Source organism: Oncorhynchus clarkii, chromosome 6 (genome assembly GCF_045791955.1).
Source record: "Oncorhynchus clarkii lewisi isolate Uvic-CL-2024 chromosome 6, UVic_Ocla_1.0, whole genome shotgun sequence".
NCBI lineage: Eukaryota > Metazoa > Chordata > Actinopteri > Salmoniformes > Salmonidae > Oncorhynchus > Oncorhynchus clarkii.
The window spans coordinates 29,742,266-29,769,500 of NC_092152.1; the positions used below are offsets into that span (position 1 = coordinate 29,742,266).

Below are 27,235 nucleotides of genomic sequence, written 5' to 3' on the forward strand. Positions count from 1 at the left end.
ATCATTTATTTGGTGACATGAATATATTTAGTATAGTTTTATCTAAAAAGGATAACTTTTTAATGTTTTACCATTTTAATTTTTTAAAGAAATCCCCTTTCTCCTCTGAGGAGCCTCCACTGCTGTGAACCACACACTCTGTTCATGGAAATACAGCTAACCAAGTAAGAGTAACCAACGGTTCAGCACAATAACCTTTTCAGCATATTATATGATGTTTCAGTGATAAGAAACACTTAAGCATCTAAAGGGCAATTGCCTGATGGAGCCAAGCTTTTAAAAGCAATCTTTACAGAAGTGTTCATATATCAAAGGTACTCCGAAATAACCTTTTTATTATCACTCTTCAACAAAGTATCTACCCACTGGGCACAGACATCAGTTCAACATCTAGTTTTGATTTACATTTGGTTGAGTTGTCACCTAACATGTATTAAACTTGAAATCAACAAAATCCTTACATTATGTTGACGACTTTTTGCAAATCCAAATCCGTTTTCCACATTGTTTCAACGTCATCACAAATATTTTTGGGTTGAAATAACCTGGAAACAACATTGATTCAACCATTTTTTTCCCAAGTGGGCAAGGTTAACATTTCTAGCTGTGACTAGCACCAAATGTCTATATACCAGTGGGTTAGAACAGGGGTTATCAAACCTCTCCTCGGGAAGCCCCAGCTCCTCGGGAACCCCCAGCATGTATAACTATTCCAGAGCTAGCACACCTGGGGTGTGTTCTGCAGGACACAAGGTTTGGAAAGGATCAGGCAGAAGCATGTTATGTCAATCTGGACTCAGAGGTAGACGTAACATAGTACACATACATTTGTTCCCCTTCATTTAGTACGATATGTTACATTTTTTTGTATGAAATGCATTCATTTGTGGATGTCCATCATCAATTTCTTATGATATGTTACGCCCTCCAATTCGTAAATGTTACGAATTGCCAATACGTATGGTAGCAGAATTTGATGATATAATTTTAAAGCGCGGAAACATGACGTAATGCCGCATCACTTTCCTAGCATATAGAGTAGAATGGATCATGTGCTCTTCATATGTGAGAGGAAACATTTTCTCCATGAGCAATAAATTGTGAATGTAACGCAGTATTACATCATACTTCCGGGGTCAGTCCCCTATTCTTTTGAATGGGCTTGACAATTATATCACCAAATTCGTGAAAATGGGTTCATTTAAGATAAATATATACTGTACTGCACAGTTATATTTGTGTTTGTGGATGAATTTAGTTCTGCGCTACGTTTTTGCCCTTTACAGACCATTTAAAAACCCCATAAAAGTAATAAACAAAACTATGCAAGACTACTTCCTGGAAAATGATGCTTCATTTTAAAAGTATATTCACATAGGCATGTGTTTATGCATATATCCATTACTTAATGCTGAATATTTAATGTACAGATGTCGGATCTTAATTTGACCCCTTTCGTCGCAGGAAAATAATCCTGCAGCAGGAGGATTTTAATACCTGAACAAATATGTAGAATAGCTGCCAGGGGGCAGCTGGAAGAAGTGTTTGTATACAATGTACCTACATTGGATCTTATGTAGGCTATGTGCAGGCTACAGCGCATCTCGTGTGAATTCTTATGTGGATCATAATAAAGTATTTTTTGTTAGGGAAAATCTGTTTGTTTTTTAGATCAATTGTTTTATTATATGTTGAAAGCAAGCAATAGGTTGAATCAATTACTGGTTTCCTCAGTGCTTGTGTGGTCCAGTGGTTACTGCCACTGACCCCGGCACACATTTGCCAGATTCGGCATGAGTTTGAATCTGACACATTAATTTTTATTTTTTATTTTATTTCACCTTTATTTAACCAGGTAGGCTAGTTGAGAACAAGTTCTCATTTACAACTGCGACCTGGCCAAGATAAACGCATAGCAGTGTGAACAGACAACACAGAGTTACACATGGAGTAAACAATTAACAAATCAATAACACAGTAGAAAAAAAAGAAAGTCTATATACATTGTGTGCAAAAGGCATGAGGAGGTAGGCGAATAATTAAAATTTTGCAGATTAACACTGGAGTGATAAATGATCAGATGGTCATGTACAGGTAGAGGTAGAGATACTGGTGTGCAAAAGAGCAGAAAAGTAAATAAATAAACAGTATGGGGATGAGGTAGGTAAAATTGGGTGGGCTATTTACCGATAGACTATGTACAGCTGCAGCGATTGGTTAGCTGCTCAGATAGCAGATGTTTGAAGTTGGTGAGGGAGATAAAAGTCTCCAACTTCAGAGATTTTTGCAATTCTTTCCAGTCACAGGCAGCAGAGAACTGGAACCAAAGGCGGCCAAATGAGGTGTTGGCTTTAGGGATGATCAGTGAGATACACCTGCTGGAGCGCGTGCTACGGGTGGGTGTTGCCATCGTGACCAGTGAACTGAGATAAGGCGGAGGTTCACCTTGCATGGACTTGTTGATGACCTGGAGCCAGTGGGTCTGGCGACGAATATGTAGCGAGGGCCAGCCGACTAGAGCATACAGGTCGCAGTGGTGGGTGGTATAAGGTGCTTTAGTAACAAAATGGATGGCACTGTGATAAACTGCATCCAGTTTGCTGAGTAGAGTATTGGAAGCTATTTTGTAGATGACATCGCCGAAGTCGAGGATCGGTAGGATAGTCAGTTTTACTAGGGTAAATTTGGCGGCGTGAGTGAAGGAGGCTTTGTTGCGGAATAGAAAGCCGACTCTAGATTTGATTTTAGATTGGAGATGTTTGATATGAGTCTGGAAGGAGAGTTTACAGTCTAGCCAGACACCTAGGTACTTATAGATGTCCACATATTCTAGGTCGGAACCATCCAGGGTGGTGATGGTGATGCTAGTCGGGCGTGCGGGTGCAGGCAGCGAACGGTTGAAAAGCATGCATTTGGTTTTACTAGCATTTAAGAGCAGTTTGGAGCTTGTTTGGAGGTTAGATAGCACAGTGTCCAAGGAAGGGCCGGAAGTATACAGAATGGTGTCGTCTGCGTAGAGGTGGATCAGGGAATCGCCCGCAGCAAGAGCAACATCATTGATATGTACAGAGAAAAGAGTCGGCCCGAGAATTGAACCCTGTGGCACCCCCATAGAGACTGCCAGAGGACCGGACAACATGCCCTCCGATTTGCCACACTGAACTCTGTCTGCAAAGTAGTTGGTGAACCAGGCAAGGCAGTCATTAGAAAAACCGAGGCTACTGAGTCTGCCGATAAGAATATGGTGATTAACAGAATCGAAAGCCTTGGCCAGGTCGATGAAGACGGCTGCACAGTACTATCTTTTATCGATGGCGGTTATGATATCGTTTAGTACCTTGAGCGTGGCGGATTGCACAGGGGAGAAGGTACGGTGGGATTCGAAATGGTCCGTGATCTGTTTATTAACTTGGCTTTCGAAGACTTTAGATAGGCAGGGCAGGATGGATATAGGTCTGTAACAGTTTGGGTCTAGGGTGTCACCCCCTTTGAAGAGGGGGATGACCGCGGCAGTTTTCCAATCTTTAGGGATCTCGGACGATACGAAAGAGAGGTTGAACAAGCTGGTAATAGGGGTTGCAACAATGGCGGCGGATAGTTTTAGACAGAGAGGGTTCAGATTGTCTAACCCAGCTGATTTGTACTGGTCCAGGTTTTGCAGCTCTTTCAGAACATCTGCTGTCTGGATATGGGTGAAGGAGAAGCTGGGGAGGCTTTGGCAAGTAGTTGCGGGTGGGGCGGAGCTGTTGGTTGGGGTTGGAGTAGCCAGGAGGAAGGCATGACCAGCCGTTGAGAAATGCTCATTGAAATGTTCGATTATCATGGATTTATCAGTGGTGACCGTGTTACCTAGCCTCAGTCCAGTGGGCAGCTGGAAGAGGTAGATTTGGTTCTATGTGCGCTATTTCTTTGCTTCTCATTTTGAAGTTAGATTTTTGGGTCTTTTACTTTTGGTTTTGTACACCAACTTCAAACAGCTGAAAATACAATATTTTTGGTTATGGAAAATATATTTCATAGCAGTTTAGATGGTACAATGATTCTCCACACTATACAATATTTTTGGTAATGAAAAATATATTTCATAGCAGTTTAGATGGTACAATGATTCTCTACACTATATGCTTGTTTTGTCACATAAACTTAAATTAGGCAAACTATTAGAATTTTTACAACCAGGAACTTGCGGAACGATTTCTGCATAGTGCATCTTTAAAAAGATTTGTTGAACGTTCTCTGAGTGTTACTTACGTTTCCTTGTGGTTTTTATGGAAAGCTTTCTTAACGTTGTCGGAACCATGAGGAAACCTGTAGGAAACAGTATGCTGATGTACTGACATTTCCAAAGAAGAAAGTTGTTTGTTAATGTTCTTGGAATAATTTGAGAACATGACTTTAAATATAACCATGAGTAAATCTGTAGGAAACATTACGCTGAAGTACTGAAATTCCCACAGAAGAACGTTGCTTCTTGAACTATTTTAGAACATTATCAAAATGTAAATTAAATGTAACCATGTTTGGACTTTGAGGAAACGTTCTGTTAAAGTAATGAAATACCAAGCAACTATACTACAGCATTCCTAGAAAGTTGTGGAAAGGTTGTATGCAAAATAACCATAGGACAACCACGCTCTCACCAGGTTCTAAGAAACATGGTTTTCAGAACGTTATGAGCCGGGAGCTTGGCAGGAAGGAAAGAGGGATGGTAGAGGAGAGGAAATTGGCTTATTTTGGGAGCCTGTTGGTATGCCTGTTGGTGAGAGCTGTGGCTGTGGTTTAGCAGGTGGTGGGGGTCTTCCAGGTCTATGACATACAGTACATGTCACATACAATATTTTCCCTGTTTTCAGTCATATGAACAGGGAAGAAAGGGACCATCTGTGTGGCCATCTGTGAGGAATGGCCATCCCTACCTCTCACAACCACCATCACTTCCTCTAGGGAGGCATATATCCAGATCCAACCCTGTTAGGTAACAAAGAGGAACGATCCTCCCGCCGTCGCGCTGTCGTTACCCTGCAGACACAGTCATTTCATCCACATAGAGCCAATGAGAGATGGGACCGGAAAGGGCTGGCACACACACACTTACAAGTGGTATGTACACACTCCCACACATACAAATAAAACATAAATAGGATTCAATTGTATCGGTGATCTCTTACCATCATGGAAACTAATATTAATATACAGGTATCTTCTACAAAAAGGTATTTTTGATTCCAATATACTCTGTTGCATGTGTAGGCCTACTTACATTGAGTCGTAGAACCATTGCACTCTTGACTTTGGCAACCTGAAAATGCAAGCATTATGCAGACACCATTCATCATAAAGGCAGCATCCACCTGATTATATTTCAGGATGGGCTCCTCGTCCCTGATTTGCTCCCAGCTCACAGTCTGGTGACTCATCCTTGCCGTACCCCAGAGTTGAAAAGAGGGACGTGAAAATTCAACTCAAGAGTTGTAGGTCAGTCATTTTCTCCTCATTTTCTCTCTACCTCTCCAGGAGACAGGCATAATAAGACATGCATGGGGCATTAAATCAAGCCACTCATTTTCCATTGTCAAAATCTACTGCTTTATATTGTTGCACACAAACCTTGACATATGGCTATTGATCTAGACGTGATGATTGTATGTGACCTAGGTGGCGGAGGGAAATATAATTGTATTCCATTTCGTCTCTATTGTCTCTCTGAGGATAATGGTGATGCCTCTGCCGGACCCCCGGCTGTTCTGCTGGATGTCAGCTGTGAGGAGCTGGCACACTTCCGCTGCTGGCTATCTGACACTCCCTCTGGCCCGCAAGAAAACTAGCAGGTACCATCTACCTGAGTGTCTTCAACGGGTCCGTTTGCTAACAAAGAGCCCACTCGCACCCACAGGTCTTTCTTGAAAAATATATTTTTGATCTCAACAAGACTAACCTGGTTAAATAAATGTAAATAACCCATCTAGAATTCTGCTATTCAGATAGGAGGGGCAGGGGTCTAGGGACAGTTTAAGCATCTCAATTCTGACCCTGATACATCCCTCTTGAGGTGAAATGTTGTGTTGTGGTCCCGTATCGCTCAGTTGGTAGAGCATGGTGCTTGCAATGCCAGGGTTGTGGGTTTAATTCCCATGGGGGACCAGTATAGAAAAAAAAATGAAAAATATAAAATCCAAAAAGTGATTCCACATGCTAAGGTTGAGTATTATTCATATGGTGGTGGCAAATCAAATCAAATTGTATTTGTCACATGCTCCAAATACAACAGTGAAATGCTAACTTACAAGCCCTTAACCAACAATGCAGTTTTAAGAAAAATTCCTTAAAAATAAATAAATAAAAGTAACAAATAATTAAAGAGCAGCAGTAAAATAACAATAGCGAGGCTATATACAGGGGGTACCGGTACAGAGTCAATGTGCGGGGGCACCGATTAGTCGAGGTAATTGAGATAATATGTACATGTAGGTAAAGCTGCATTATGTAACTTTATGGGCAAGTCAATCAAATTCATATATAAATGTGTGTTATAGACCTGTCATTCTCACTGAAAGCAAGTCTAAGAAGCGGTAGATCTGTTCTATGTGTGGTATTTCTATGCTTCCTGTTCTTACGTTTTGTTTTTGCTTCTTTTACTTTTGATTTTTGTACACCAGCTTCAAACAGCTGAAAATACAATATTTTTGGTTATGTAAAATATATTCCACAGCGGGTTTAGATGACACAATTATTCTCTGCACTATACATGCTTGTTTTGTCACATAAACCGAAATTAGGCAAACTATTAGAATTTTTGTAACCATGAGATGGCGGTGCGATTTCTGCATAGTGCATATTTAATAACCCAGGATAATGCACCCTTTGATATAAAAGGTAGGTTCAGCCGTACTATTGCATGGGGAGCCGCTTGGTCACTGACTTGTTAATAGGCTTAGGCAGAACTACTCTACACTCACCTCCTCTCTACAATAACTCCCTTAGGAAAGCCTTTTGATGAGCACATTTTCTTAATGACCTGCCATTTGGTGATACTGTATATTGGGGTCAGCAGTGGTCCTCTCTATCATCACAGCTCAGGTTGGTCTTTCTATGCTGCTAAAGGGTAGAGAGATGGAGCCAGTGGAAACACACGAGGGCCTGTTATCCTCTGTTAATTTTCTGATAATTGTATTTATTGGACTGATTCTCTATTGGGGTGTGAGCCACTTAACACATATTCAACCCCCATCCAATCCAGGCTAAAGATATGGCCAGTTCTGATTCTAAACCTCTCTCTTGGGTGGACTGTGGAGTTATTGTCTCATCAATGGCCCCTCTCTTCATCACTACGGCTGCTTTTGGAGAGCTCTGATAACAAGTGTCCTGGGGAACCCACTCTGCCAATCGATCCTGATCCCACGCCTTGATGATCCTCAGAGAAGTACGCTTCAAAACATCTCACTCCCTTTTGACACAAAGCCACACTCACATACACAACCATTCACAAAGCTATCAAATCAACAAACTGTGTACAGCAGTCATAGAGTTTAGGCTTTTGACTTTTTCCAAAATGGATTCCAAAGAACATGAAGAAGAGGAACAGAACTACCTTTACCAACTGTGACCATGGTAACAGGGTGATCAGAAGAAAACAATGTGATTGATCAATCAAACACAGTGTGTGTGTGTGTGTGTGTGTGTGTGTGTGTGTGTGTGTGTGTGAGTGTGTGTGTGTGTGTGTGTGTGTGTGTGTGTGTGTGTGTGTGTGTGTGTGTGTGTGTGTGTGTGTGTGTGTGTGTGTGTGTGTGTGTGTGTGTGTGTGTGTGTGTGTGTGTATGGACATGTTTAACTATACTTGAAGAAGAGTAAACAAACAAACATTTTATCAACTGGGGACATATTGCTAGTCCCCACAAGGTCAAACGCTATTTCTAGGGGGTTTAGGGTTAAGGTTAAAATGTGTTTTAGGGTTAGAATTAGGTTTAGAATTAGGTTTAGGGTTAGGAGCTAGGGTAAGGGTTTGGGGTTAAGGTTAGGATTAGGAGTAAGGTTAGGGTAAGGGTTAGGTTTAGGGTTAGGGCTTAGGGAAAATAGTGTGTCCTCACAAGGGGTTCAAAACACATGACTAATTACTAATGATATACCGGCTCTATGTTCCGTATATGTGTGATGGGGAAAACCCTGAGCCTGCATTTCAACCCAAATAATGCCTCCAGCCTGATAGCCTTCCAGCAGGGCTATAAATAGAATTGAATAAGAACAAGTCCCCTAAGAGTGTATGGTCTGAGAGGGAAACCATGAAAACAAGCCCAAAGATACTGCCCACTGGGCAAAAACGGGTTGCGTCAACGTTGTTTTCATATCATTTCAACCAAAAAAGTCAATGTGATGACATTGAATCAACATGGCAAACTGATTGGATGTGAAAAAAGTAATTTCATTTTTTTAACCCAACTTTTTACCTAAATCCAATGAGATATGGTGAATTGTTTTGTTGGTTTCACGTGGAAGTCACTTTAGTTGACAACTTAACCAAATGTAAATCAAAACTAGATGTTGAACTGTGCCTAGGGGGTGGATTTTGGTACATCTGCCTTGTATCTGCCAGCTTTAAATTATGCAGTTCGCTTGCAGAGCACTTATCTGGCTCTTTCCTATATTTGTTTTTCTACCTCTTCCATGACCACCCCTCTTCTCTCTGTATATATACATACAGTTGAAGTCGGAAGTTTACATACACTTAGGTCGCAGTCATTAAAACTCAACCACTCCACAAATTTCTTGTTAACAAACTATAGTTTTGGCAAATCGGTTAGGACATCTACTTTGTGCATGACAAGTAATTTTTCCAACAATTGTTTACAGACGGATTATTTCACTTATAATTCACTGTATCATAATTCCAGTGGGTCAGACGTTTACATACACTAAGTTGACTGTGCCTTTAAACAGCTTGGAAAATTCCAGAAAATTATGTCATGGCTTTAGAAGCTTCTGACAGGCTAATTGACATCGAGGTTGGAGGTGGAGGTGTACCTGTGGATGTATTTCAAGGCCTACCTTCAAACTCAGTGCCTCTTTGCTTGACATCATGGGACATCATGGGAAAATCAAAAGAAATCAGCCAAGACCTCAGAAAAAAAATTGTATACCTCCACAAGTCTGGTTCATCCTTGGGAGCAATTTCCAAACGCCTGAAGGTACCACGTTCATCTGTACAAACAATAGTACGCAAGTATAAACACCATGGGACCATGCAGCCGTCATACCGCTCAGGAAGGAGACACGTAGTACCTACCATAACAGGTACAAAAGTATCTATATCCACAATAAAATGAGTCCTATATCGACATAACCTGAAAGGCCGCTCAGCAAGGAAGAAGCCACTGCTCCAAAACCGCCATAAAAAAGCCAGACTACAGTTTGCAAATGCACATCGGGACAAATATCGTACTTTTTGGAGAAATGTCCTCTGGTCTGATGAAACAAAAATAGAACTGTTTGGCAATAATGATCATAGTTTTGTTTGGAGAAAAAAGGTGGAGGCTTGCAAGCCAAAGAACACCATCCCAACCGTGAAGCACAGGGGTGGCTGCATCATGTTGTGGGGGTGCTTTTCTGCAGGAGGGACTGGTGCACTTCACAAAATAGATGGCATCATGAGGATGGAAATGACTTAAGGACAACAAAGTCAAGGTATTGGAGTGGCCATCACAAAGCCCTGACCTCAATCTTATAGAAAATTTGTGGGCAGAACTGAAAAAGCGTATGCGAGCAAGGAGGCCTACATACTGTACCTGACTCAGTTACACCAGCTCTGTCAGGAGGAATGGGCCAAAATTCACCCAACTTATTGTGGGAAGCTTGTGGAAAGCTACACGAAACATTTAACCCAAGTTAAACAATTTAAAGGCAATGCTACCGAATACTAATTGAGTGTATGTAAACTTCTGACCCACTGGGAATGTGATGAAAGAAATAAAAGCTGAAATAAATCATTCTCTCTACTATTATTGTGACATTTCACATTCTTAAATGAAGTGGTGATCCTAACTGACCTAAGACAGGGAATTTCTTTCTATGATTAAATGTCAGGAATTGTGAAAAACTGAATTTAAATGTATTTGGCTAAGGTGTATGTAAACATCCGACTTCAACTGTAGTGGCAAGACAAAGTATGTGAACCATTTGGAAATACCTGGATTTCTGCATAAATTGGTCATAAAATTTGATCTGATCTTCATCTTGGTCACAACAATAGACAAACACAGTCTGCTTAAACTAATAACAGACAAGCAAATATATGTTGTCATGTCTTTATTGAACACACCGTGTAAACATTCACAGTGCAGGGTGGGAAAAGTATGTGAACCCTTGGATTTAATAACTGGTTGACCCTCCTTTGGCAGCAATAACCTCAACCAAATGTTTTCTGTAGTTGTGGATCAGACCTGCACAACGGTAAGGAGGAATTTTGGACCATTCCTCTTTACAAAACTGTATGAGTTCAGCAATATTCTTGGGATGTCTGGTGTGAAGTGCTCTCTTGAGGTCATGCCACAGCATCTCAATCGGGTTGAGTTCAGGACTCTGACTGGGCTACTCCAAAGGCATATTTTCTTCTGTTGAAGCCATTCTGTTGTTGATTTACTTCTGTGTTTTGGGTCATTGTCCTGTTACATCACCCAACTTCTGTTGAGCTTCAATTTGCGGACAGATAGCCTAACATTCTCCTGAAAAATGTCTTGTCTTGGGAATTCATTTTTCCGTCGATGATAGCAAGCTGGCCAGGCCCTGAGGCAGCAAAGCAGCCCCAAACCATGATGCTCCTTCCACCATACTTGACAGTTGGGATGAGGTTTTGATGTTGGTGTGCTGTGCCTTTCTTTCTCCACACATAGGGTTGTGTGTTCCTTCCAAACAACTCAACTGTAGTTTCACCTGTCCACAGAATATTTTACCAGTAGCGCTGTGGAACATCAATGAGCCTTTTTGCAAGCTTCAGACAAGCAGCAATGTTTTTTTTGGACAGTGGTGGCTTCTCCTGTGATGTCCTCCCATGACCACCATTCTTGTTTAGTGTTTTACGTATCGTAGACTAGTCAACAGAGATGTTAGCATGTTCCAGAGATTTTTGTTAGTCTTTAGCTGCTTAACCTCATTGAACATTCTGCGCTGTGCTCTTGCAGTCATCTTTGCAGGACGGCCACTCCTAGGGAGAGTAGTAACAGTGCTGAACTTCTTCCATTTATAGACAATTTGTCTTACCATGGACTGATTAACATCAAGGCTTTTAAAGATAATTTTGTAACCCTTTCCAGCTTTATGCAAATCAACAATTCCTAATCTTAGGTCTTCTGAGATCTCTTTGGTTCGAGGCACGGTTCACATCAGGCAATGCTTCTAGTGAATAGCAAACTCAAATGTTGTGAGTGTTTTTTATAGGGCAAGGCAGCTCTAACCAACATCTCAAATCTCGTCTCATTGATTGGACTCCAGGTTAGTTGACTCCTGACTCCAATTAGCTTTTGGAGAAGTCATTAGCCTAGGGGTTCACATACTTTTTCCAACCTATACTGAATGTTTAAATGATGTATTCAATATAGAGAAGAAAATAATAATTTGTGCGTTATTAGTTTAAGCACACTAGGTTTGTCTATTGCTGTGACTTAGATGAAGATCAGATTAAATGTGATGACCAATTCATGCAGAAATCCAGGTAATTCCAAAGGGTTCACATACTTTTTCTTGTCACTATATATATATATATATATATATATATATATATATATATATATATATATATGGTGTGAAGCTAATCACCCCTCCTTAATCCCCCTCTTTCTTCACAGACATTTTTACTCCTCTTGGGCTGAGCACAAGGGTGTCAACCAATTGCTATGGGTGGTTGCTCACATAAGCAAGAGGAGGCAATTGCAGATATCACAAGCAGTCCATTCAGTCTTATCTCCCCTCCTCCATTTAATCCCCGTGCTTCAATACTTTGGCAAGAGTTGGGGATGGTGGTATTGGGAGTACTATCATAATTTCAAGGTTTCTCAGTATAGTCAGTGTTTCCCCTAGATTGGTTTTAACCTCAATACAGTTGTGGTTCAGATAACTCTGGCCACCCAACCCCGTTCTCAATATGCTCTGGGGAGGAGGTTAAAACATCACATACCAAACATCAGCTGACTAACAATGGTGCAACCATCAGGAAAGCATGAGCCTTAAAATCAATCTCCATGATTTTAGTCAGGTCTGGAGCGGTGGCACATCAAGTACTGATGTGATTCTCTCAAATCCTGCAGCAACGCCCAGGGATGAGATGTGAGGAAGCTTACTGCAACCACAGTATCTCCCAAATAACATACCAGGGCTCTTCTCCCACAACCCAACTGCAACAAGGAAGCATCCAGACCTGAGAGAATGAATTGTAGTCTGCCACCAGTCTCATTGTAAAGAGGCACTTACTGCACAGGGGTGTGTAGACATTGATGGAGGAATGGAGGCTACAGGAAGCTTTACCACCATCAGTGGTTATTAATGGACCACATTATTCATGAATGAAGTGGATAAGAAATGTAAATACGGCAAGTAATCATTAGCCTATGTATTTTACAACAGACAGACTGTAATATCAGTTTTATTGAAGTGACATATGCTAAGCATAAAATGACGTCAGTAAAGCTTATTGTTTAGTAGGCTCTATGGAATAGCATTCTATTGGTGGTCAAGTAATTTCCCTCAGTAAAAGCATTTGTTACAGCTACGAAATAAAACGCAATCTATTCACTCAACCTCGTCTTCGGGAACGTTTTCAAAAATCTAGATAAAAAACTCTGCTCCATCGGGTCATTTTTATACAAATAGCATCATATTGCATACAATAGGTCTATGTGATACAATTCGATACTTTTCTATTTCAAATACATTTTCAATGAGATTATTCAAATAAACTGAAGCCCAGCGCTCTATACATTTTTAATCATAAGTGATAGAGAATCTGTGATTTAGAACCAGCCAGTCCTCATATGTATACATAATGTTATTTTATTCATGTAACTGCATTTTACAAAAAAAATCTTTAATTGATGCACCCTGAACTGCAATACGTGAAATGTAGCCTATTGCTTACAATAGATGCAGACCTTTAAAAAACCGTAGCAAGCCTACCTGAGATTTCAGCCCTCTATTGAAGGAAGATGTCAGGGAATGATGCGGACTAATTTTATACTGTACTGGAATCAACCGCAAACCGTTCATTGCGCATGCAACGCCTGTCACAAGCCATTTTTTTTTGTCAAGGGGTGCTTCTCAATTCCTATAACACAGTCGCCAGGACCAATCTCCACACTATACGCCCTGCGTGGGCTCCTCTCCTCAGTGGTAAGCCCTTGGTACCCTGGGAAGGAGACCCCTGCATCCATCTAGGCTATCATTGATGCTCAAGTAGTGGACTCTTACCTGGTTATACTTTAAATTAGTCTTCGTTTCGTGTTTCTAAATTGCAACTTACTATTTAATTGATTGGCTACACTGGGCCAATGAAAGTAAACACTTTCAGTTAAACGGTCTAATAGCCTAGACGTCAACCTTATTTTCATGGATGCTCAATCAGCCTGCAGATCGGGGTAACATATGAAGTTTTTGTTTTCCCTCCATCAAAAGGCCACATTAGTTGCATGTCTGTGTTTTATATGCAAAATCAACTGGCCATGGTCATCAACACCATTTTGTCGCTAGAGGCTCATCGTTATACTATTGCCACACTTTATCCTCGATTTTTGGTCTTAAATTGATTTGTGCATGTTAAATGGTTTGCCCGTCTCTAAATGCCTTTCACCGCATCTGATTTTACAGTTGCGGTATAACTGAGGATTCATTGTGTATATATAAGGCCATCTATTGGACAGAATATTTATTACAGCTCAGAGACGACCTCTTGTAGGTCACATGGTGCACACACACACTTTACCACTAGAAGTCACCTGACACTCCCTACACAGTCCGTGCAAAAATGTCTGCGCACTTATCATATGGAAGAGTAAATTTAAACATTTTGAGGGAAGCAGCGCGGAAGGAGCTCCGTGAGTTTTTGGACAAATGTGGAGGAAGCAAGGTAAAACGTCTGGATTAAAAGTTTAGAGATTACAAACTCATTTACCTTGTTTTAATCTGAATGTTTCTGTTCAACACTAGCTAGCATGCTAAACTATCATCCACATAAACAATGATGGGGTTGTTGTGGTACATAGTAATCCACATAGTTAGTAACGTTAGCTAGCTAGCTAGCAGTTAGATGCAGTGGATTCAAGTGTCAACTTTGGACCTCAAATAGTGTTTATGTGTCAAAAATTGTTGTTGACTGTCCATAGGCTATTGTGTGGGATGAATACCTGACTGGACCCTTTGGATTGATAGCACAATATTCATTGTTGAAGGTAAGACTGACTAAAATGTGTACTTCTGTGTGTACTGTAGACCTACAGTAACACTTTTATAAGGGGGTCTGACAGAAAAGCAACAATGAATGCTTGTGTTTGCATAGGCTTTAGAAGGCTCACATTACAGCAAGAGCAAAATGCCAAACTGGTTGTTGACAGATCTGTGTCTTCTTTATATCCTCCAGGAACATGAGGTGGAGAAGATGTTCACCCTCAAAGGGGGGCGTCTCCCTGCTGCTGACGTGAAAAATATAATCTTCTTTGTCCGTCCCAGGCTTGAGCTGATGGATATTATAGCTGAAAATGTAATCAGGTCAGTATCTCACTGGCACTAAACACTTTTGATATTGATTTTGGAGTAATGCTGCAGCCAGTATTGCATATGGGTGGATGTGAATGTGGTTTAATTACCCTCATATAGCGTATCTCTTGTGTTCAATGTGTGTTTCTGCAGTGAGGATAAGATGCATTCCCCACGTGATTTCCACATGTTGTTTGTGCCACGGCGGAGCATGCTCTGTGAGCAGCGGCTGAAAGAGCAGGGGGTCCTGGGCTCGTTTATCAACATAGACGAGTACATCCTAGACCTCATCCCCTATGATGGAGACCTGCTCTCCATGGAGTCTGAGGGGGCATTCAGGGTAAGTTAGGACAGGGACATGCACATAGACACTACACACGTCCCAGTGTATGCATATGCCCAGTAAGGCTCAGGTACAAAGCTATATTTTGTATTGTACGGTGTAATTACCCATTCATGTGCCCCGCCTGGCTCCTTTAGGAGTGCTATCTGGAAAGTGACCAGACAAGTCTGTACCACACTGCCAAGGGCCTTATGACTCTCCAGGCTCTGTATGGGACCATCCCCCAGATATTTGGGAAAGGGGAGTGTGCACGGGTGAGTATTGGAAAGGCTTCATTTGGAGTTTAAATGTCCACATTTTGTTTTAAAACAAACAGTCAACTCTTGGATTTGCATTGTGTTGGAAATTAAACTAGTGTCTTTTTCCTGTGAAGCATGTAGCTAACATGATGCTTAGGATGAAAAGGGAGTTTGCTGGCAGCCAGACTCAGATCCTACCTGTGTTTGACTCACTGCTGCTGCTGGACCGCAATGTAGACCTGCTCACCCCTTTGGCCACACAGCTCACATACGAGGGCCTCATTGACGAAGTCTATGGAATTACCAACGGTGAGGATGGGCCTCTGTTAATGCATGAAAAATCAATAAGCTAAATACAGACATATTCAATGACATATAGATTCAAATACAGACATCTTGAGAGGTTTCTGTCGATTTGTGTATGTGGTTTTGTGACCTTTGTCTGCATGTTTGTCTATTCTGTGTGCATGCGTCTGCAAACAGGTTATGTGAAGTTGCCTCCTGAGAAGTTTTCTGCCCAAAAGAAGCAGGGTGAGGCGGGTAAAGACCTGCCCACAGAGCCCAAGAAGATGCAGCTCAACTCAGCAGAGGAGCTATATGCTGAGATACGGGACAAAAACTTCAATGGCGTAGGGGCTGCACTGAGCAAGAAGGCCAAGATCATCTCCGCTGCATTTGAGGTTGGCCTCATCCCAACACACACTCACAGACACACACAGACAGGGCAGGCCGACTGTTGAAAACCACTCAGATAAGTCCTAATGCCAGACCACATAAGCTAGAGTTGTCATCAACTTAACAATTTGAGCCAAGCTCGGTGAGCTGAAGCCCGAGCCCAGGCCCCGTCCAACATCACAGACATGTTATGAACCTGGAAAAAAGCCATCGGTTTTTGAAAATATGTTGATTTAAACTGATGTTGAGAACAATGCGGCGGAGGCGAGCGGCAGCGGAGTGAAGAGATGAGTCCTTGTCTTAGAAAGGCTAGGGGTTTCTTTCTTGGAACATATGGGAATTGGCTCCAATTTCATTAATATGATTAAAATACTATATGCCAATCCCTCAGCCATAGTTATAACAGGCAATATCTAATCTGCTCCGTTCAGAATCACTAGAAGCAGCAGACAAGGCGATTGAATTCCACCACTGCTATTCTTATTATCCATGGAACCTCTGGCCCAGGCAATTCGTCAATCTCTAAAATCTACTGATCACTTCATCTCATTATACACAGAAGATATTTTACGATATCTAGACAATGTATCTCAATCGCATCGAAATGCATTGAAGGTCATAGATAAATTCAGCTCCATCTCAAGTTGTAAAATAAATCTAACCAAATCAGCCCTACTGCCTCTCAAGACCCCGATGGAGGACTCCATCTCTACTTATAGAATCCAATCGTTTCCCATTTTAAATATTTGGGAATATCTCCTTCTTTAAATGAAACCATTGGTAGAAACTTTAACAGAGCGCTCAAATCAATTAAATCCGACCTCAGTAGATGGAATAATAGTCCAGTTGCTTTAACCGGTAGAATATCTATTGTCAAAATGACTATACTGCCATGGCTGAATTTCTGTAGTTCAATGCTTCCCATGGCGCTCCCTCTTTTGGCTATTGGGATAAAATTCATAGTGTGGTTATAAAATGTATATGGCAAGGTAAACGATCACGGATAAAATTAGCACATTTACAAGAGGGAAAGACGTAGGAAGATTCCATACCAAACTTCAAATTGTATTTCCAGCCACTAGCTTTTTGCCCCGTCCTAAATTGGTTTAGACAAGATTCTTCTGCCCCCGGGCTGAATATATAGAGAAATATGGTGTCTGGAAGAGGTGGTCTTCTCTGATATACATATATATATATACCTTAAACAATGTAAACTACGCTTTGGTCCTATTATTGCTCACACAATTTTTATTTGGTGCAAAATTGATAAAACAATGTACAGTTGAAGTCAGATGTTTACATACACTTAGGTTGCAGTCATTAAAATTTATTTTTCAACCACTCCACAAATTTCTTGTTAACAAACTATAGATTTGGAAAGTCTGTTAGGACATCTACTTTGTGCATAACACAAGTAATTTTTCTAACAATTGTTTACAGACAGATTATTTCACTTATTGTTGACTGTATCACAATTCCAGTGGGTCAGAAGTTTACATACACTAAGTTGACTGTGCCTTTAAACAGCTTGGAAAATGACATCATGGGAAAATCAAAAGAAATCAGCCAAGAACTCAGAAAAAAAATTGTAGACCTCCACAAGTCTGGTTCATCCTTGGGAGCAATTTCCAAACGCCTGAAGGTACCACGTTCATCTGTACAAACAATAGTACGCAAGTACAAACACCATGGGACCACGCAGCCATCATACAGCTCAGGAATGAGACGCGTTCTGTCTCCTAGAGATGAACGTACTTTGGTGCGAAAAGTGTAAATCAATCCCAGAATAAAAGCAAAGGACCTTGTGAAAATGCTGGAGGAAACCGGTACAAAAGTATCTATATCCACAGTAAAATGAGTCCTAGATCACCATAACCTGAAAGGCTGCTCAGCAAGGAAGAACTCACTGCTCCAAAACCACCATAAAAAAGCCAGACTACAGTTTGCAAATGCACGTTGGGACAAAGATCGTACTTTTTGAAGAAATGTCCTCTGGTCTGATGAAACAAAAATAGAACTGTTTGGCCATAATGACCATTGTTATATTTGGAGGAAAAAGGGGGAGGCTTACAAGCCAAAGAACACAATCCCAACTGTGAAGCACGGTGGTGGCAACATCATGTTGTGGGGGTGCTTTGCTGCAGGAGGGACTGGTGCACTTCACAAAATAGATGGCTTCATGAGGCGCAAAAACTATTTGGATATATTGATGCAACAGTCAGGAAGTTAAAGCTTGGTCGCAAATGGGTCTTCCAAATGGACATTGACCCCAAGCATACTTCCAAAGTTGTGTCAAAATGGCTTATGGATAACAAAGTCAAGGTATTGGGAGTGGCCATCACAAAGCCCTGACCTCAATCCTATAGAAAATTTGTGGGCAGAACTGAAAAAGCAAGCTTGTGGAAAGCTACCCAAAACGTTTGACCCAAGTTAAACAATTTAAAGGCAATGCTACCAAATACTAATTGAGTGTATGTAAACTTCTGACCACTGGGAATGTGATGAAAGAAACAAAAGCTTACATAAATCATTCTCTCTACTATTATTCTGACATTTCACATTCTTAAAATGAAGTGGTGATCCTAACTGACCTAAGACAATACATTTTTACTAGGATTAAATGTCAGGAATTGTGAAAAACTGAGTTTAAATGTATTTGGCTAAGGTGTATGTAAACTTCCGACTTTAACTGTAACTGGGAATCAAAATGGCCTTCTCGCACTCCAATATTTCACAATAATGCCTTGGGATTTGGAGGGCAGCCATCTGCATCCGTCTATGATATATTTTTGAATCTCTCAATCAATCATAGAAGATTACTGCTGGCAGGCAGCATTGCTGTGAACAAAATAGTTTCCTTTAAGATGGCAACCACCTCACTCTCACCCATTTTAAGAAGTGGATACAGTTACTATTGGAAGTTATAACATTAGTGTTATTAGGTGGAGTGGGAAGCATGGTTTCCGGGTGTGGCGGGAATGGGTTATCTTTGTAGGCATTTATTTGATTGTTTTTGTACCTGTAACCCCCCTCTGAAAAATAAAAATAACCAAACTGATAAAAAATGTTGGTCACAAAAAAATTTAAGAAAAGCGAGGATTCAGGAAAATTCACCTTTATGATCAACAACTGTTAAATATGACAGGCTTTATAAAACATCCATATAGCTTCAGAAATTAGACAGATCCTGCTGCTGTTTCCTGTCTTTGAGTAAAAACTGATTCCGTGAGCTCCACAACATGTCGACTAAAGCAATCGCATCTCACAAATGCATCGGTTTTTAGAATTTTTGCAATACATAATAAAGGCTTTAAAACTAGTTTTTGTTAGAACAGACTCTGGGATTTCTTAAAATGTGTTTTTAGTGTTGTTTACACTGTTCCAAACGGTAACAAAATTAATTCAACTGACCTGTTTGGCACCTGCTCCTACCCTCCTTGTTGTTCCTCTTCTTGATCGTCTTCTTATTGTTATTATTAGTATTACAATTATTATGAATATCATTGTAATAGCCTACTAAGTATTATTATTATTAGTCCTATTAGGCTATAGTAGCCTGGTATAAGATATCCACTATCGAGCTGTGAGAGCATGTCATTTTTTAGCTGTCTTAACGTAACTTACTTCAGTATATCTCAATCAATTAATCATTCATCATGTCATCACACAGCATACACATTGTTGGTGCCTGTGCCTGCTCGCTGCTGAGAAGAAGAGAGATTTAGAGAACGTAGTAGTGGAGTCCAAGGTGCACTAGTAGTCGAACAGATACGCAAGGTCTTTTTTTGTTTGTTACATGATTCGGACCCGACTCAATTCGGATAAATTCTGGTCCAGCCCAAGCCCATTCAGTACTGTTGAGCTCATCAGGTACAGGCTGAAAATGACAAGTCTTTTCTAAAGCTAATTTAAGTCGCTTTGGATAAGTGCGTCTGCTAAAACTACTCTAATGTAAATGTAATTACATTGGCTACCGATTTTCTCTAATCAAATCAATTTGTGTTCTTATTAATCACCTTCGATGTGCCAGGTAGACTTTTCAGAAGGTGGATTTCCAGTGGTAAAAAGTAAAGCCAGCTGACAGTATTATCGACTAAGACCGTAAAACAACATTTTTATGACACAAGAATGTCAGATAAGAGCAACAAAAAAAGCAGTTTTCTACTGTGTTTAGGTCATCTCCCTACAGGCCTACATTTCTGTCAGCAAGATACCTTTTTGGCATCATAACTGTCACTGGATGCTTTGCATGTGATAATTAGGCTGACGTCCCACACCGATGGGTGTTGATGTATTCTTACATTTCTGTCCTGCCCAAACCTGTTCCTAATCCAAGTTTATGTTCTCTAGTTGGATGATTGTATCAGTGAGAGTATCAGCTGTTCTCCAGCCAACAAGCCCTTTTCTTACTACTGTTATGCCTACATGGCAGCAGTCTATACGATATGTTTCATCTGAAATCATCCCAACATCTTTGCTTTGAGCTTAATGTCTGTTTATTGTGTAGGTGAGAGGTAGATATTTTTGTTGTTGTAATTTCCTACGTGATTGTAGTCATCTCAAACGGTTCTCACATTTCACATCATCCGTATGTTACGCTACACAGTCCTTGTTAAAAATCTATCATACATTTTCCTTGTTTCAAACCTCCAGCATCCAGTATCTGACTCATGGTAATGTGTGATTTTTAAACTGTCTACGACTGACCTGTCAACTTTTCCCCCAGTGTTTTAATGTTATTTAATTGAATTTGTTTTGCAGGAGCGGCACAGTGCCAAAACAGTGGGCGAGATAAAGCAGTTTGTGTCCCAGCTGCCCCACATGCAGGCAGCACGGAGCTCACTGGCCAATCACACCTCCATAGCTGAGCTCATCAAGGACATCACCAGTGAGAAAAACAACCTTTACTCCTCCTTTCATGTCCAACTAACACCCCTCCATTCTATCTGTCTTTCTTCCTGATACAAGATATACCTACAGTATAATCCGATCTTGATAGAATTGAATGTGGTAGAGTATATCAGTATGTCATGTATGTGTGGCATACAGTTTAGAGTAAGACGGCTGTTGATACTCTGTAACGGAGGTAAATGGATATTCTCTCTCTCTGATACAGCGTCTGAGGCCTTCTTTGATAACCTGACAGTGGAGCAGGAGTTTATGACTGGAGTCGATACAGACAAGGTAGGTACACAATGTTTTCAGTGCTTGATGGACATGTGGTTAGCTGTAATATTGTAAGCTGCTGCTGGGGGGACGCAAACAAAAGATACATTTAAAAAAAAAAAAAATGGAGAGTTAGAATAGTAGAATACACAAGGTGGAATGTTGAAATGTAGTAGTGCATCACCAGTTCTTCTCTTCTAACGTCTCAATGTGACTTATCAGTGTGGGTTACTGACTCCAGGGTCAGTTTGGACATCTTATTGACATGAAGATAAATAATTTGGTGAGATGCCTTTCACACCATGCAATGTTATTAGAACTGAGTTTGGGTATTGGACAGTTGACTTGATCTTACATGTCTGCCATGTCTTTGTTCTAGAAAGGTGATAATGGAAGACAATAAACAAGCCTGTTGTAGCAGAATGAGGGCGGAGTTTGTTTGAGAGGCTATTTACACCTTGTAGTATTCGTGGCCGAATGATTACTGACCAGGCATGCAGGGCATGTGCCCAGTGACCCTGATTTTGTTAGTCACTCTCACTCCGATATCATATGAACATGGCATAAGTCAGTTATGGTATGTTCAGTTATGCCATGTTTTAAAAACTGCAACATTTTCTCTCCACCCCATAGCAAACTTTGTAGAATTATAGGAAACTTGCTTTAAAACGGCAACATTTTCTCTCTGCCCCATGGCAAAATGTGTACAATTTCACAAAATGTGCTTTAAAACCATGGGCGTAGAGGGGGCTCACTTAAATGTTTTACCAGCAAGGTGGGGGGGCCCCAAAACCAATTCTTGCCTAGGGCCCCCAAAAAGCTAGGGTCGACCCTGAAAGCTGCCTTCACTAAATAAATATATTTTTGGGCTGTGTGTGTGTCAGTGTGCGTGCGTGCGCACTAATTTCTAGTCTTGCTAAAACATCCCCTATTTCCCATTCCACAGGTTAACACATACATAGAGGACTGCATCGCCCAGAAGGATCCCCTAATCAAAATCCTGCGGCTGGTCTGTATGCAGTCGGTCTGCAACAATGGCCTCAAGCAGAAGTTGTTGGACTACTACAAGAGGGAGATTCTGCAGGTGCATTTTTTCTTCTGATTACATTACAATAAGTCAGTGGTTTTAAACGAGTGATGGTTATTTTGAAGATGTGATGAATGCTACTGTGGCAACATGATTGACCTGTGCTGTTTTTCTCCAGACTTATGGATATGAACACATGCTTACCCTCAACAACCTGGAGAAGACGGGTCTTCTGAAGCCCCAGACAAGCACCAGGAATAACTACCCCACCATCAGGAAGACACTCAAACTCTGGATGGAGGATGCCAATGAACAGGTGAATGAATCCCATGAGAGAGACATAATGCAATCTGGGAGAGGGGATGGGGATTAACACTAACTCCGGTGTAACAACACTGTAATTATTCTAGTGACACGTTAGTAATATAGTCATTGCTTAGTAATTGCACAATAATGGAGTTGAGTTGTTTTTGTCATTAAGAAAGTTGAGAGAAAAAATGTATTTGTATAACAACGTTCCCAAAAGTCACGTGTAGTTTTTCCTCTGACTGTGAGAGTGGGATTTGTATGTAGTATTGTCTGTACTGATACCCAGCTTGTGTGTGTCATCTTCATCCAGAACCCAAACGACATCTCCTATGTGTACAGTGGCTATGCTCCTCTTAGCATCCGTCTGACCCAGGTGTTGGCCAGGCCCGGCTGGCGCAGCATCGAGGAGGTTCTGAAGATGCTCCCTGGTCCACACTTTGAGGAGAGACAACAGCTGCCTGCTGGTCTCCATAAGAAACGTAAGGACTGCAGGAGACCAAGGCAGCCAGTTGCTCTCTTGCTCAACAAGCTGATCTATTGACAGGCAGGGTGAATGATCACCGGTGTGGTGATCTGCTGGCTGTAGATAAGAACGGGCTTTTTCCCTGTCCTGTCAGATGTCTTAGAGCAGCAGTTGATTTATTGTACACAGTGAACCAAACTGGACCTTACCATTAAGTGTGTGTCTGTCTGGGTAATTGTTTGTGTACATGTATTTGTTTATGACAGAGGAGGGGAAAAGGCACTGGTGACCAGGGTGTGGAATATCCCTCTCATCTTAAGCATTATAACTGTGGGTTACTGACTTCAGGGTCAGTTTGGACATCTTATTGACATGAAGATAAATAATTTGGTGAGATGCCTATCACACCATGCAATGTTATTAGAACTGAGTTTGGGTATTGGACAGTTGACTTGATCTTACATGTCTGCCATGTCTTTGTTCTAGAAAGGTGATAATGGAAGACTGACAAAAAACAAGCCTGTTGTAGCAAGAGGAGGGCGGAGTTTGTTTGCGATTTGAGAGAATAGTGTGTTGGTGGGGACTTTTTTTTATGTTGGCTTTTATTTAACTAGGCAAGTCAATTAAGAACAAATTCTTATTTACAATGACGGCCTACCCCGGCCAAACCCGGACGACGCTGGGACAGTTGTGCGCCGCCCAATCACGGCCGGATGTGATACAGCCTGGATTAGAACCAGGGAATGTAGATGCAGTGCCTTAGACCTCTGCACCACTCGTGAGCCCAAGGATCTGGGTCAAAACAAACATATTCTGCTAAGTAATGATAATTTGGTGGGTGCTTTATATTTGTCCTGTTTCATACATGTACAAGTGTGTATTATACGTATGTGTGAAATGGAAATGTATTTTTTTCCATATCCCAACTCCCCCTGAGACACTATCTGAGAATGGTGCACCCTTTGATCTCCACCCTGTTTGACTGTGCTTTCCCCACCCACAGGCCAGCAGGGGGAGAACAGGACCACACTGGTGTTCTTTCTGGGAGGGGTGACGTACGCGGAAATCGCTGCCCTGCGCTTCCTGTCTCAGATGGAGGATGGTGGCACAGAATACATCATTGCCACCACCAAGCTCATCAATGGTACGAGCTGGATCAAATCCCTAATGGACCGCCCTGAGGCTCAGGCCTCCTGAGTCTGCTGTCTGCCCCCTCAGGGGGAACAGATGCACTGCTGGACCCAACAAATATTCGGAACAAAAGAGCTTGCCGCTTGTTTTTAATGTCCATATTCCAGCTCTCTGCCAGTGTGTCTGATTGAGCTCAGCAGAAGTCAGCTCCTCAAGCTTCCTCTGCAACTCTCACAGCTTGCTAAATGTAGTTCTCCATTGTCACCTGTTGTGGTCACTGTATTGAGCCAAGAAGATGTCCTCTTACTTGGGGCATGATCATATGAAAGGTTCTAAGATCTTTGTAAAATAATAATACTGTATTTATACAGAGGCTGAAATGTAGTTGTTTGTATTATTATTATTATTATTGTTTATTAGTGATTTCAACCTATATATTGTGTTGTACAGTATAGGGCTTTTCTCTCTCCTTTCCAGTATTTGTGTAAAAAAATCCTGTAAATAAAATGTGTAATTGACAGCTTATTACTGCATTTATAACCAGAGTTAACCTCAGGTCTCTAAAACACTGACCATTTAAACATTTATTCTTCCACTCTACAATGTGACCAAATGTCTGATGTACAGCAGACTTTGGCTGCACCTCCATTACACTATGGAGCCCCTCCTTGCTCCACCTTCAACATGTAGGATCTAAAATCCTTGATAACGATTAATTAGGCTACATGTATTGTTACTTTATGAGTTGTTTATGCTGTAGAAGAAAATTAAGATGGGACAGAATGATGCAGGCAGGGAGGAGTGGAGCGGAAAGGTTTTGAGCCCAGTCAGCCTTCAGCAGTCCAGCTCTCTCAAGGAAAAATTAAATTAGCCCAATAACAGGCCTCCCGATCAGCCGATAATCGCCCTCTGCTGTCTGGATATCTTACCCCATAAAGGTCCATGATTTGACAGCGCAGGACGCTGATTGAATTTGGAGGCCATTTGCTCCGTGTTCCGGGTAGAGGATAAGTGCGGGGGAGTTGGGTTTGATCTCTTAGCTAGATCAATGGTTTGTCCGTGCACTGCGCTATGCTCAGCGGGGTATTGTAGTCGGTGGGGGACGGGTATTGACAGGCTGACAGCAGTCTGAGATTTTTGTGAATTCACAGTCCAGATCGAAAATAATATATATTATCTTCAACCTATAGCGAAGAGTCAGGAACTGAGTGTGAAATATCATATGAAGATATATGTGGTATGGCATTTTCTTTCCGGTTTGTCAAATGCATGATAACACACAATTGAACACATCGAAACCCGTGCACTGGGAGCATCTGCAACAGATGCGATTTCCAAGAAGTTCAAAATAGGCTACCAATAGGCTTCCGATTGGGTAAGTAGCCTAACCATTTTTAGGCCGTTTATAAATACTGACAACGTTGTAACGATATGTTGAATGAGTTCATTAGTTGTATCCATGTCCAGTTATAAACTTTCAGATACTTGAAAAAAGCATAAACTGTATAGTTTAGTAAACAATTTGATAATAATACAGATGATATAGGTTATCAAAGCAACAACAAAAATGACTTTAGCTGAGAAAGAAGTGGGGCTTTGCTGTTTTTGGTGCACCATCCGTTAAATAGTTCCTTCTGAATAAATGTGTTTAGGCTATTGCTATATTTTGTTTTAGAGCTCTATTCGATCCATATTGCGGAAGTTCAGCGTTACAGCGTGATTGAAATTTTGTCAATGTTCGAGCGTCAGCGGAGGCTGCATTCAAGGTAAACGCTGCATCTGTCGGAAATGACCTTAAAATATATATTGCGCAATGCAACGCTTCAGTGATACAGATTGAATAGAGAGAGCCCTTAGACTTACATTATTTTGACTTTTGTAGGCCTACAACCTTTCATAGGCCTATATAATCGAAGTTGTATCGTCTACAAGTGCAGGGAATTTGTGCTATTTGTGCACTGTAAAATGTGCATGTGGACGATAGACAGGATATCTATAAAGGAATTACATTCCCTGAGAGAATTTAAAAAATAAATACATTTGAAGATCATATCAATCGATAAAGTTGCTTAATTACTTTCTGAGTGGGGGAACCATCCACTCCAGTGTTTACAAACAGCAGCTCTTCTCCTTATTGGTTCTCTAAAATATTTTGTATCGTTACAAATAATTATTGTTTTTTTTTGACAAGCTATAAGCCATTACTGTATTCTTCAAATATCATGGGGTATATTTCAGTAGTTGAAATTACCAATAAGATATACAGACTACTTCTTGTAGCTCGTATGTGTCTGAAGTAAATGTATGATAATTTGCGATGAGTGAGACCAAAAGCATTTGGAGCAATTTGCAAATATATTATGCATAAGGTAATGGTTTGACTATTGCAGTTTTTAGCCATGCATATGAGTTGCTGATATAGGTTCTACTGTATACCCAATGGGGGACCAAATTAAAATCCTTTAAATCTTTTCAGGGCCTGGGATTGCAGAGCAGACAGATCCTGCAAACTACATCACTCATTGGGTGATTGAATACCTGTACGAGATGGAGCCAATGTTTGTCTGCTTCCTTCGGACCTTTAAAGAACTTCTGAAAGTTGTTCTCTTCGGTTACACAGTGTTGTTAGGCGCTTTGCTCTTAGCAGGCTGGACAACATACTTCATGGTTGCAAAATAAAAAGGGGGACTTGATGAGTTTCTCTATTATAGTGTGACTGTTATAAAAGCACTTGTGTAGGCCTATTGTTGTTCAAAATAGCCAGACTAGGTCTACAGCCTAATAATAATAATTACGGATATAACCGGCTTAAGCAGGTTTCCAGATAATAGCAGAAGCAGGCTATGTTGTATGACATCGTATAGAACATTTGTTTATCTGTTATTATGGTGCGGGGGGGGGCTGGTTCGCAAAGGGAAGAAAGTTCCCATCATAATGCTTTGGTCATGTGTTCATGGTGTAAACTTGTTTCTTAGCCATGTTTCTAAGAGGATGGATTTCCCTGTGTGCAAACTCAAATTATTATGTACTCATTAAACATTTCAAATAAAATGCACAGCGTAGCTAACTCAAAGTTTGCGCTGATCGTGGCGCTGTCCATGGTGCTGAAAGTTTAGTGTGCCGCAAACGCAGAACAAGGAATTACAGCAGGCGAA

The 27,235-nt window shown here is 41.0% G+C and overlaps 1 protein-coding gene across 1 annotated transcript; it reads left to right on the plus strand.

The window, feature by feature from the left end:
- The first annotated feature begins 13,967 nt into the window (after window positions 1-13,967).
- Window positions 13,968-24,605, plus strand: LOC139410937 (vacuolar protein sorting-associated protein 33A-like). The gene is made up of 13 exons (XM_071156619.1): window positions 13,968-14,101; window positions 14,358-14,423; window positions 14,612-14,739; window positions 14,881-15,067; window positions 15,208-15,324; window positions 15,444-15,618; window positions 15,793-15,989; window positions 20,746-20,872; window positions 21,101-21,168; window positions 22,097-22,234; window positions 22,356-22,493; window positions 22,797-22,965; window positions 23,953-24,605. Exons 1-13 carry the CDS (start codon window positions 14,000-14,002, stop codon window positions 24,144-24,146), a joined length of 1,806 nt encoding a protein of 601 aa, XP_071012720.1. The 5' UTR covers window positions 13,968-13,999; the 3' UTR covers window positions 24,147-24,605.
- The last annotated feature ends 2,630 nt before the right edge of the window (window positions 24,606-27,235 follow it).